General features: G+C 36.5%; 2 protein-coding genes across 2 annotated transcripts; both read right to left on the reverse strand.

The window, feature by feature from the left end:
* Window positions 1-243: 243 nt before the first annotated feature.
* LOC120073688 lies at window positions 244-9,013 on the reverse strand. The gene is made up of 6 exons (XM_039026491.1): window positions 8,911-9,013; window positions 8,210-8,253; window positions 7,371-7,993; window positions 6,981-7,082; window positions 6,485-6,585; window positions 244-2,743 (listed from the first exon to the last, which is right to left on the reverse strand). Exons 1-3 carry the CDS (start codon window positions 9,011-9,013, stop codon window positions 7,799-7,801), a joined length of 342 nt encoding a protein of 113 aa, XP_038882419.1. The 3' UTR covers window positions 244-2,743; window positions 6,485-6,585; window positions 6,981-7,082; window positions 7,371-7,798.
* Window positions 8,606-12,163, reverse strand: LOC120073344 (pentatricopeptide repeat-containing protein At3g23020). Its single transcript, XM_039026129.1, has one exon. It carries the CDS (start codon window positions 12,045-12,047, stop codon window positions 9,474-9,476), a length of 2,574 nt encoding a protein of 857 aa, XP_038882057.1. The 5' UTR covers window positions 12,048-12,163; the 3' UTR covers window positions 8,606-9,473.
* Between the last annotated feature and the right edge of the window lie 255 nt (window positions 12,164-12,418).

Raw genomic sequence — 12,418 nt, forward strand, 5'->3', positions numbered from 1 at the left:
TTCACAAAAAATTAATTAAAAGAGAGATATTGCACATATACATACGTTGTTTATGATAATTAAATATATATACATTAAATTGGATTTAATTTATAAATATTTATTTAATTAATGTACAAATTAAATTAAGTAAGTGCATTTAATTGTGCTAAATTAAATAAGTGTTATTTAATTAATTAATTGCAGAAGAAAATAGAAAAAGATTAGGAAAAGGGCTTGATCCTTCTCTATATAAAGATCTCCCTATGGCCCATTTGAGATACACAGACAATACACAACACACAAGCATTATTGTCCAAAAATTTTCCTAAACTACAAAGAGAATCCTCTCTACTCTCCAAAAGCATTTTCTCCTCTCCCCATCCCAATAGTTAGATACCACCTATCCTTCTATTGGAATCCTAGAGAATAACGAGGTTACTCTCGTAGTTGCGTTCGAGATTGTTCAATAAATCATTCGTGATCAAGATCATATAAGGAGTCGTTCGTTGGAACTTCGAGAGCATCGTTCTTGGAACTTGAGAATCTACAAAGGTAAGAATGGTTCTAATCTTTTCCCAAAGCATGCTAATTTATATGTTTATATTCTGATTTAGTATAATAAATTTGTTTATGTAAAAATCAAATTGCGGGATGCAAGGCGTTCTCACAAAACGCTTTCGCTGCAGGATTCGATCCCTTCAGGTTAATGTCACTAGCTCCCTTTTGAGCTTAACTTATATATTCAAGCTTAACACCAAACTTAATAACTCCTCAACGCATAGCTTAGCTAAGCACATCTTCAATACTTAGGCAAATCAACACACCACCATTTAACCAGATGTTACCTTACAACTTGGTTGATAGGTGAAAGCACGCACACATGGATGCTTACTGGCACTAGAATGCGCCCACCCTGCCTATGCGTCGAGCGCTTGTGACTGCATCCCTCGGTGCACCTCAACTATCGCTCGTAGCCTCTTGCTTACATTGCACACTCTTCTTAGTCAACAGCTGTTACACTAGCGCATGCCCTTCATCAATGTGCACGCCTGTCCACACACATCTTAGCCGGCCAGCTGCGTACTTATACTTGAGATGCAATTGCTTGCTTGTTTAACCTATCAACATTCCAGATTCAACTTCTAGTCTAAATAACTTAATTTCCAGGCCTCATCTCACAAAACTTCCTTCTAAGAACTTGTTTCTAAACATCTTAACTACCTTACCTCAAAATTTCAGCCTCTAGTTCCTCTTAATAAGCTTGAAATCTTTCCATTTTTCTAGATTACTCGAGTGATTCGAAAGCCTTGAACACTTGTGGAACTCTTCAGCTTTCAACTCGACTTCGTGGGGATTTCCTCTTGGCTACCCCAGATCAACTTCAGCACTGATCAAGCTTTGGTTTGGCAGCAACTCCCCCCTTTGGCACGAGTAAATTGCACAAACCGAGCTCTCCATTCCAACCTTTCCTTTTATCCTAGAGGCCGTATGATCAACTTGTTCATTAGGGTGACACATGTCCTTCTAATTCTTGTTTAAAGCCTCTAATAAGGCCACTTAGCCCACTAGCTGGTGATTAAGCTATTTGCTTCAACCTTTCCTCAACACATAGGCTTGCAACCATGCAAACCTTCCCTCTCCATCAATTGCATACATTAATCAACATGCATCCTGTCATACCCCGCCCCGAGCCCGCACTCCTGAGCCCGAGGAGAGGCATGAGGGACCACAGATACCACCCTTTTGTGATACCTATTGTCCAACTGAACCTCTTTACTATACTCAATGAACTTTAAGTCAAGGAGATAACAACAACTGATTAAGTAGGCCTATTTTATATTACAACAATGTAATATTCATACAACTCCAAGACTTAATTACAAAGTTTACAACAACCATTCTTTAAACCCTTCGAAAGTGTTGTGGCAGACCATCACCTTAGCAGCACCCTGGAACTTCTCACATTTCGCTACCTGAGAAGAAAACATTTGAAAAATGGGGTGAGTTTGCTAGCCCAGTGAGTGACAAGAAAACTGATTCTTATGTAAAAGAAGTACCATCATGCCTTAGGTATATTTGCTCAGATACCTTCTCAAAATTTCCTTAGTATCGAGCTACTCGGATACTTTCTCAAATGTCCTTCGGTATTGAGTTGGTCGGATACCTTCTCAAATGTCCTTCGGTATCGAGTTTCAAGCAAAACTAGTCATACAATGACTTTCTTTAAAAAGCATAGAAAACATGTCTTTATCTTAAAGATATTTCTTTAGAACATGGTTTGGTCCAACAAAACCAGTCGACCTCGTTTGGTCCAAAGCTAATCACAACTATCTTTACCTTCTCCGGATCGGCCAACTCATGGATTTCAAAGTAATGTTCTGCTCTGTAGGCCCATGACTCCGAATTTTCCCCTGTGAACACCAGTATTTCTAACCTCTTATACTTGCTCTTGTCAAGTCCTCCCATCGTGGTATGAGAAGGTGAGTCGACTTCTTCTATCTTCCCTTTCAGTTTCATTCAAAGAGCATCCGTGATCCCAGATTCTTCAACCTTGCGAATGGTGTTGCTCTCCCTTATTTCTTCAGCCAGTTTCTCAATACTCTTACATAAGCCCATTAGCATTCCCTTCATTTTGGAGATCTCCTTTTCATTCTTTTCCATTCTTTCCTCCATCATCTTTTGAGCCATCACTCTCGTGCGCCCCAGGTTGAAGCAGACTCTGATACCACTTGTAAGGCTTCTCTTCTCTTGAATCAATCACCTAACATAGAAACACAAAAACAACAAGAAGAGAAAAGGAACAAGGGCCCGATTATTTATCAACACTGTTTTCAAAGCTACCAACGACTTGCAAACATTACAACCCTTGTATCGAAACTATCAGAGAAACCTTTCGTTAAAAGAAAAATGATGAAACTCAAAATAAAAAGAACCAACACATTTGAGAGAGCTGGTGGTCCTCTCCTTGCAAAAGTCACTCTCAACTTTTACCCAAAATATTCCCTAAGCCCCTCCTTCTGTCATTGTTGTCCTTTATAACATTTATGTCTGTGGTCCCTAACCCTATGTTTGTATGTGTAGATAATTTGAGGCCTAAAATATTCTCCCTCTCGTTTTCTCGCTCATCTCTCCTTTGTCTTGTTCTTCATTAGACACACCATCAACTTTTTTCTTAAAGAAAAAACTACAGAACGAAGAATAAAGAAAGAAAAACAAAGGAGGGGGGGGAACATAAACAGAAATCGTCGGAGAAGAAAAAAGGGAAATCGCCTAGATGGCGGTGTAAACGAAAGAAACCGTCAAAAACGAAAAAATGACAAAAAAAAAAAAAAAAAAAGCAGAAACAACGAAAAAAAAAAAGAAAAAAAATGTTACAAAAGAGAGGAGGAAGGAGGAAGAAGAAAAAAATGATTAAACTAGTAAATTCACAGCAAGATGACATCAACAAAAAGCCAAATTTCATTTGTTTATAAAAGTGAGGCTGAATTTCGAGTGGTCCCTAACTAGGACCTATGGGGTGTCTTGCATAAAAGATCTTATATTGTTTTAGCAATGCTATTTATCTTCTTTGTTGTCAGTTGAATGAGTAGATTCATAGTTCAATAGTAATGTCCCGTAGGAGGAGATTTTAGTGGACTGGGGAAACTTAGTTGGCCCAAGGAGATTTATTCTGGTATCCTTGAAGCAGTGTTTTAAAATGCCCTCTCGAGGGTGCATGCCTAAACTTAAGGCTTATATCAGAACCTCACATTGAAAAGGTGAGGCTAACAAAATAAGACGTGCCTCAGGTGCACACTTTTTGTGAAGCCTCAAGGCTTAAAGCCTTTGGACCTTAGGGCTTTTTTATTATTTAAAAAAGAAAATAGTAATAATTAGGGGTTTTCCTTCTTTATTAACTAAAAAGATCAAAGTTACTCAGCTTAAATGCAAAGTTTCTTGTATTTTAGGGTCTTTTTTTCGATATTTCCACTTCAACTATGCTTTCTCTTCTTAATGTAATACTTTTATATATAATGCGTCTCACCAAGATTCACACCCTTTTGCAGTCACACACAAGAAAGGAGAAGACGAATCAACCTTGCAAGGTGAGGTTTTCCGTGAAATTTTCACCCAAATTCCGAACCGTTTTTGCAATTCTAACCCGACCCGAATAACACCACACCAATCAGTTACTGAACCGGTCTCACACTTCACCCACCCATTTTCTTCCTCTTGACCCAACCCCGAAGATCTAATATCCTCCTTTTGAAATTTTGGGCATTTCAACTAATGACCCATCATTCTAGCCCAAAAACAACCCAATACCTAATTCCAAGTTGAACCCCATTCCCTTTATTGAAATCTACTAACCAACCCATCTATTTCAAATAAGTGACCCGAGGACATTAGGCCACACTAGTTTATCAATTCAGGTTTGTGTTTTTCAAGGAAGAGGAGATTAATTCCCGAGTTCTTTTACGCCAATTTTCAATATCTTTGGAGGTGTGACTAATTTGGGAGCTTTGGCATGTTCATGACCTTAAAAGACAATTTTCAGTTGGAGTATTTTGCAATCATCAAAAGAAGTGTTCTTGCAACAAGTTAGCTCATTCACTAGTTTCATTCCAAAAATTTTAAAATTCGATGACAAGTTTCTTTGGGGAGAGATAGAATATGATGTAATAAGATAAGGATATTTTGGTAAAATCAAGTTAATCTTGGTTAATCCTTGATTAGTTACATTTTAATTACCAAATTAGTTTGTAACCATTTTTAGTTATCTCTTTGGAGGTGTTTGATAAATGGGTATGAGATATTGGGTTGGATAGGTATTTATTATCCATGTTTGTTAAGCCCATAAAGAAAACCTATGGGTTATTAAAACCCTTTTTTACCCACTCAAAACTCCCATTTTTTATCCCCTCAAAACTAACCCTAAAAATCAATATATTTTCATTTCTTTCTCTCTTCCCTCATCTTTGCCATTTGGATCCATATTTTTTTTATTTTTTTTTGTCAAACCTATGGGTTATTAAAACCCATTTTTTACCCACTCAAAACTCCTCTTTTTTATCCCTCAAAACTAACCCTAAAAATCAATATATTTTCATTTCTTTCTCTCTTCCCTCATTTTTGCCGTTTGGATCCAGATTTTTTTTTTTTTTTTTGTCAAACCTATGGGTTATTAAAACCCATTTTTTACCCACTCAAAACTCCCCATTTTTATCCCTCAAAACTAACCCTAAAAATCAATATATTTTCATTTCTTTCTCTCTACCCTCATTTTCAAACCTTTGGATTCTATTTTTAGTTCTTTCTCCCTTCCCTCATCTTTGCCATTTGGATCCCCCAAATATACTATCTATATTATATAAAAATAAACGGCATGATATGTGAAATAATAAAGTTAAATTAGCAAGATTCAATATATATACATACGATATACCAATTAGTAATTAGGATAATTACCTTCAATATATATACATACATTCAATATACATACATACAATATACAATATACAATATACCAATTAATTGAGCAGCAATATAAAATATATTTTGTTGGTATGTTTTATCGATTGAAGAGAATTATAATTATTATAGTTTTTGAAAAGAATATATGAAAAATAATATATTATGTTCTACAAATTGAGGAAAAAAATTGAGATTGTCCAGTTTATGTCATATATGATTTGAGAAAATACGTGTATATTTGAAAATTAATCAACAATAGCAAAGCATAAAACTAAAAAATATAAGAATGAAATAAAAAAACGAACAGAAAAATATAGAACTAATCTCTTTCACAAAAAAAATTGCATCAAATCCTCCAACTCAACTCAACTCTGCACAACAAACACAGACAATAATTACCAACTCAAACATAGACAATAATTAACAACTCAACTCAACTCTGTAAACAAACACAAACAATTTAACTCCCCAGATAATTTCTCTCTCCAGATAATAATTACCAACTCAACTCAACTCAACTCAACTCAACTCAATTCAACTCTCTACTTTTATCACATACCAAACACACCCTTTAGGATTCTTATAATTCCCTAGAAATAGAGTCCCCTTGAATTGGAGACATATTCTCATTAATAAAAAACTCTTGATTTATACCGGGGAGAATCCTCATTTTATTTCTTTAGGCTACACCATAAACAAACTTGATTTCTAAACCTCCCATAGTGTATTTAATTCTATTATTGAATTATTGATTCTATACTACAACAAACGTCATTTTCAGCTGTTTCATCACAAAAGTTTACCCATGAAACATGAAAGATTCTACACTACAACAAACATCATTTTCCCATGTTTCTTCACAAAAGCTTTTATAGTAAAGAAGAAAAATTAATATGATCATTTTGTTAACAATTTCTAGAGTGCAACATTTTCCCCAGGCAGTAAAGCACAAATGAAGGAATGGAGAGAATATAGAAACATGTAAATTTGTGAAAAAAAATGGATGCTACTCTCTGCTTTCAAAAAATTTTAAAAAGGACAAACGTACTTTGCTAACAGTTGATCATGGCTCATCTGGTGTACTTTCCACGACCATGAATGAACTTCAGAGATTTATACAACCTCCTTAGCCGAGCTATGTAATGCCTCCTGCACACACAAGGAAAAAAAGATCAAATATACCAACAATCAACAGCTTACACAATCTCAACTAAAAAAAAAAAAAAAGAACTTTCACAATCAATAGAAATCCATAATGCTATAAACACTAGCATAATGGAAGTAAGAAACTTTAGAACTCAGGGACACGATTGTACAACCTATAGAACAAATCCTGTTCAAGAAAAGTCGTTAATGGAAGTAAGAAACTAAAACACCATATAACAATTTGTAGGATGATCAGTTGCATCTCGAGGCAAGTGACATCAGCTTTTCCATATGTATGGTATTAGTATCTGTTTCAATTCTACTAAATTATATAATCAAAGGTTTGTTTCTTATTTTTAAAAAAAAAAAAAAAAAAAAAAAAAAAAAAAGCAACTTACCAATAAATTAGATGATACAAAATGTGTTTGCACAAACCCATAGCGAGTGTAATCTCCATGACATTACCCTAGATGCATTTTGGTAGCTTTCAAGAGCTGCAACTAAAAAGATAACATATAAAGCACCATCACTGTCAACAAAAAAAAAAAAAGGTCTAACTTGATGAATTTAGCCGAAGCTAATAAAATGGGCAAAATGAACACATCAAACGCAGTTTTAAAACACGAAGGGAAAAATTCAATAGGATAAAATTTGAGAAAGTAAATTACTTGGAATGAAGCTAAATTAGAGAAGCACTGCAGACCTAATCGAGCTTTTCAAATGAAAAGGACAAAAATTCAGTAGGGAAATCTTCTTCGAACAGATGGATACACAGATCTGAACTTTACCTATTGTGGGTATTTAGATCGATGTTGTTTGAGGTGGGATTTTCATATTGAATATGTCGTGAATCACTGTGAGTGTTACCACAGCAGCCAATGTCCACTAGAGTGGATCGCCGGAGTAGACTGCTCACTTGAAATCCATCCAATAGAGATGAAAAAGTTATAAGAAAAAGAAGGGGAAAAAAAAAATCCATTTGTGTAACCCACAATCTTTTGCCATAATCAGAGGAGATGAAGTTCATATGTTGTTTTTGAATCAAAAACGTCTCCAAAACCCCACCAATCTACTCAATGTATCTCTTTCAACCGTGAGTTTCCAGACCTCTCTTCTTTAAGATCCAAAAACCCCCCACCAACCTATAATGACTTCTGAAGCTTCACGCCCTAAAAATCAAAGTAAATGAACATTGATGTTACAATTCGAAAGCACCTCAAAACCCTAGCTTGGTGCGATGGCAGTGTCTGCGCTTTGCATTGTATCTAAATGTGTTGTTGATTCTCAAGCAGATCCATTGCGAGATTGCCCTATTCTGCTTCATCTTCTTTGCGAGATCCTTCTTGATTCTGAAAAGTCTTGTGAGTCGACATTTTAGGACAATAACAGTCAATTGAATCTTTGACCTCAGCTACTACATTCTTCAAGTTATACTAGTCTAGGCAACAACTTAATGGGGGCTTCAACCCCCCTCCCCCGCCCAAAAGAAAAAAAAAAAAAAAAAAACTGTTCGAAAAATTTTTAATTAAAAAAAACAGAGGAAACAGAACTTTTCATTGATAAAATGAAAAGTGCTCAAAATATAAAGAAACAAAGTGAAGAACTAGAAAACTTAAACAGAACAAACCCAAGAGAACCCTGTTTTGCAACGATCATGAAGAATTTGTGGAGCTAAATTGGAAATTTTCAAGAATTATCAGCTTATAGCATTTAGCTGGAAAACTATAATTTCAAAGCATGCGACCTCCTTGGAGAAAGTGCTATAAGCCTAACTTGATAACTTCACTCCTACTCAGATGTTAGAAAAGAGAAGCTGTCCAACCAAACTCCAAGACCTTGAAATCAGAAATCCCTCAACCAAAATTCCCACACCAAGTGTCAGAAACAAAATTGAATATTAGTGTTGCTCTAAAATTCTAACTCAACATTGAATTCTAAGTTCAGCTAGGAAAACCAACAAAACGAAATCAGGAATAAAATATAAATTTCAGGTTGCATAAAGGCAAAGTAAAAACTGCAAGAGTTATTAAAACCCAATTCATAATCACCGAAGGAAAAACTCCCAGTATCCCTGTTTTTTGGACTTCAATTTGCATCTAATGAAAATTCATAGTCACTAAATTCTCCATAACACTTATCAGTTAAGAAATCTCTAACACAAGAATTTACAAAGGTAGAATAATATTTGAGCAGCCGCAGTAGATGGAAACGAAAAGAGAGATGGCTCTGGCGATCATTAGCCCTTGAATTCAGAAGTCGGAGATAATGGTGGAGTATCCAACTGGTAGAGATTGAGCAAAGGCCAAACAAACCGAAACACAATCCAACCTCCAATCATGATAAAAATGGAAGCATAAGCAAATTTGTTGAGCCGAAACAGCAAACCTTTTTCTCCCATATACAACTCCATTGCCTTCTTCGCCACGCTCATGCCGACAATTATTTTGAAAGCGGCCAATTATGTCTTAATGACACACGAGATGAACAGTATTAAAATACAAGTCACGCACTTTCATATGCAACCACAAGTTAGACTTTACAAACTTGTTGACTTTCCCATGGATTGGTTGTCTCAGTATCTTTACATGATGGATCCGATGGGAAAAAGGTTCCATCTTGTACCTGAAGATTGCCAAAGGCCTTGCCTTGCAGAAGAAAATCTAATGCTAGCTTGCATTCAACTTCATATCCACGATCGCATCAACATTGACTACCCTCTAGATCTCAGATATTTTGGCCAATCTTCCCCCACATGTTTCAGTGCCATTGTGTTTAAGGTCGAATCTCCACATTTCACAAGCTTTGAATTTCCCTTCAAATTTGGGTGCTTTAAGCTAACTTGTGGCAGAAGTAACTTTAGTTGGTCCTTTCTCAAGGCAAAGTAGAATAACTTACAGATCATCTTCCTTAACATTCATTCCAACAACAGAAGACAGAACTGAAACCCATGCTTGTAATCCACTCTGGGCATCCTTTTTTGCTGCTACTTCTAACTTGCTGACAGCCTGCTTTGAAACTCCACATTTTAATAGAACGGCCCCAAGCGATTTATATGTGCATTCATCAGGTTGAATAGCAGCTTTCATCATCTCTTCGAATATACTAACAGCCTCTTTGAATCGTCCATCCATTGCATATAAACTGATCATGTTATTGAAGCTCAACAAATCTGTTAAAAGTCCTCGTTCCTTCATCTGTCTAGCAATACAAATGGCTTCCTGTATTCTTCCAATTTTCTTGTACATGCACAACATCATAGCAAAAGTGAACTCGTTTGCTTCTCCCTTTCTCTTCAAGCTCTCAAATATCGCTTCGGCTTCTTTAACCATCGAACGTTCACTATAAAGGTCGATCATACAATTTGAAGAGTATACAGTTGGACCATCATCTGTTTGTTCAAGCATATTGTATGCTTCCTGTGCTTCTTTGAGGTAGCCAACTTTGGTATAGAGTTTTATCAAGGAGTTATATATCACTGTGTTACCAGACAAACCATCTTGTTTCATCGCATTCACATAACTAATAGCTTCTTTAACATTTCCCGTATCAGCAAAAGCATTTATCAACACACCATAAACAATGATGTCAGGCTGCACACCATGTTTGACCATCTCTCTATATAGTTTATCCACCATTTTTAAATGACCCAATTTTGAAAAGCTCGATATAACCATTGAATATTGAAAGCAATCACTTACTAATCCGGCTAACTGCATCTTCTTTAGATAAGCAAGTGCCGTGGCCGGCATGTCAGCACCAACCAATATCTGTATCAGAGAACTATAACTATATTTGTCAGGAGTGACACCATTACTCTCCATACTGTCAAATAGTTTTTGTGCTTTGGCATAATCCTTTACCACACCATAGGCTTTAATCATCACATTAAACTCAAGGACAGTGGACTTCTTTTCTTCTTGGCAGCTAACGAAAACTCTCTCTGCTTCTAAAATGCACCCACGCTCTCCATATGCATCAATATTGGCAGAATAACACTCAGAGCTCATATGCCCTGCAAGATGAAATCTCCAGAACCATGACCATGACTTTTCAAGCATTCCTGCATCAATATACATGCGGGTCAATGCAGATTGGGTGAATTCATCAATCTCAAGGCCTCTTTCGTCCATTTTGGTTACAAGTTTTTCAGCCTCCACCACCATATGCCTTATAGAGTAAGCATACAAAAGAGTGCGGTAACTCACTATATCTGGTTGAAGACCGGCCTCCTCCATCTCTGCAAAATAGTATGAAGCTAAGTCAATATTATCATGCTTAGCATGAAGAGAAATGAGGATATTGTATGTTCTTGTATCAGGTGGGCACTGAAGCTCTTCCATCTTCTGCATTAGAAATGTCACTTCTTTCAATTGGCCATGATTTCCACAAATGTGAATCATAGTATTGAAAGTCACAGTTGTCGGGGCAACTCCTTCCTTTAGCATACTTTCAAAAGTTGTAGAGGCTTCTTGTAGCTGTCCAGCCTTCCCATATGTGTCGATCAATGTATTATACGTATAGGTGCTCAAACTAACACTAGGAGGGTGCAGGGAACTCTCAACTTTAACAGAAGCTACTTTCTTCTTGTTGGTAATCTCACATTTCATTGAGTTACTTGATGACCACTTCTTGAAGAAACTTTCAGCCTTCTGAAACTCACCGACCTTCTTATACAGTTGAACAACAATTCCCATGGTAACCTCATCAGGTTTCATTCCTTGTTCATTCATCCTCTCGAGCCAAACCAACGCTTCTTCTTTAAACCCTCCTTTGCTGTAAACATCAATCAATGTCCCATAAGTCGAATTTATTGGTTTAATCCCCTTTTTATTCATTTCCATCCACAAACTCTCAACTAGCCTCCATTTTTGGGCCTTCCCAAGAATCCCAAGTACAATATTATAGTGAATCACATTCACTTCATAGCAACCGGTCATATTAAACCACTCAAAAATCTCCAAAGCCCTCTCCCAACTGGTTTGTTCTTTCAAAATAATACTCCTTTCCTTATTGTTAAGCTTATCTTTCCAAGGCTTCAGTGCTTCGTCCAGGTCACTTACCTCATCCAAGGCTTGCAAAATCGCCGGTATGCATCCACCATACGATAGCCATTTCGTCGAACACTTTGAGTGCACTTTTTCCACCGACCCATTTCCATCTTCTCCCGCATCTCTATAACCCAAATGGCGATTCTTTTTCTGGGTTTCTCGTTCCTCCATTTTACTCACTTTTTTCAACCGAATTTCCTGCCGGCGACGACCGTTATCATTAGTGGATTTTTGAACTCCACCAACCTTCTTTAACACTCTGTTCGGACATTCAAGAATCCACCAGTCCTTGTGCTTCTTGGAAATGGGAACGAGATTATCAGGAGGAGAAACTGAGGCTCCTACGATGGTTGCCCTAAGGGTTGAACCCAGTCCATGAAAGCAGGGCGTATCCAAATACTGCATCTTCACCAACATTTTTTGCGAGATGAGTAGAAGATTAAGTCACTCGAACAGAAACACAAATCCAGACGGGACTACGAAGGTTAGAGGGTACGATGTTGATTGATCGTCTTAAGAATACATAAAGGATAAAAGCGATGGAAATTAGGAGTAGATATTTATTTAATTAAGTTCCTTGGAAAAGAAAGGAATAACAAAAAGATGAGTAATTTTGATTAACATACTCGATCGGCCAAGTGAGTCATACTAAGGTTGGAAAGTGAAACTGTATAAATCGAATCGATTTACAAAATCGAATCGAATCATCAACAAAAAAAAAAAAAAAAAAAATGATTCAATGTTGTTCGTTGCAAATCTAAATCAAATTTAAACTATTCAATTTGGTT

Source organism: Benincasa hispida, chromosome 3, assembly GCF_009727055.1.
Source record: "Benincasa hispida cultivar B227 chromosome 3, ASM972705v1, whole genome shotgun sequence".
Lineage (NCBI taxonomy): Eukaryota > Viridiplantae > Streptophyta > Magnoliopsida > Cucurbitales > Cucurbitaceae > Benincasa > Benincasa hispida.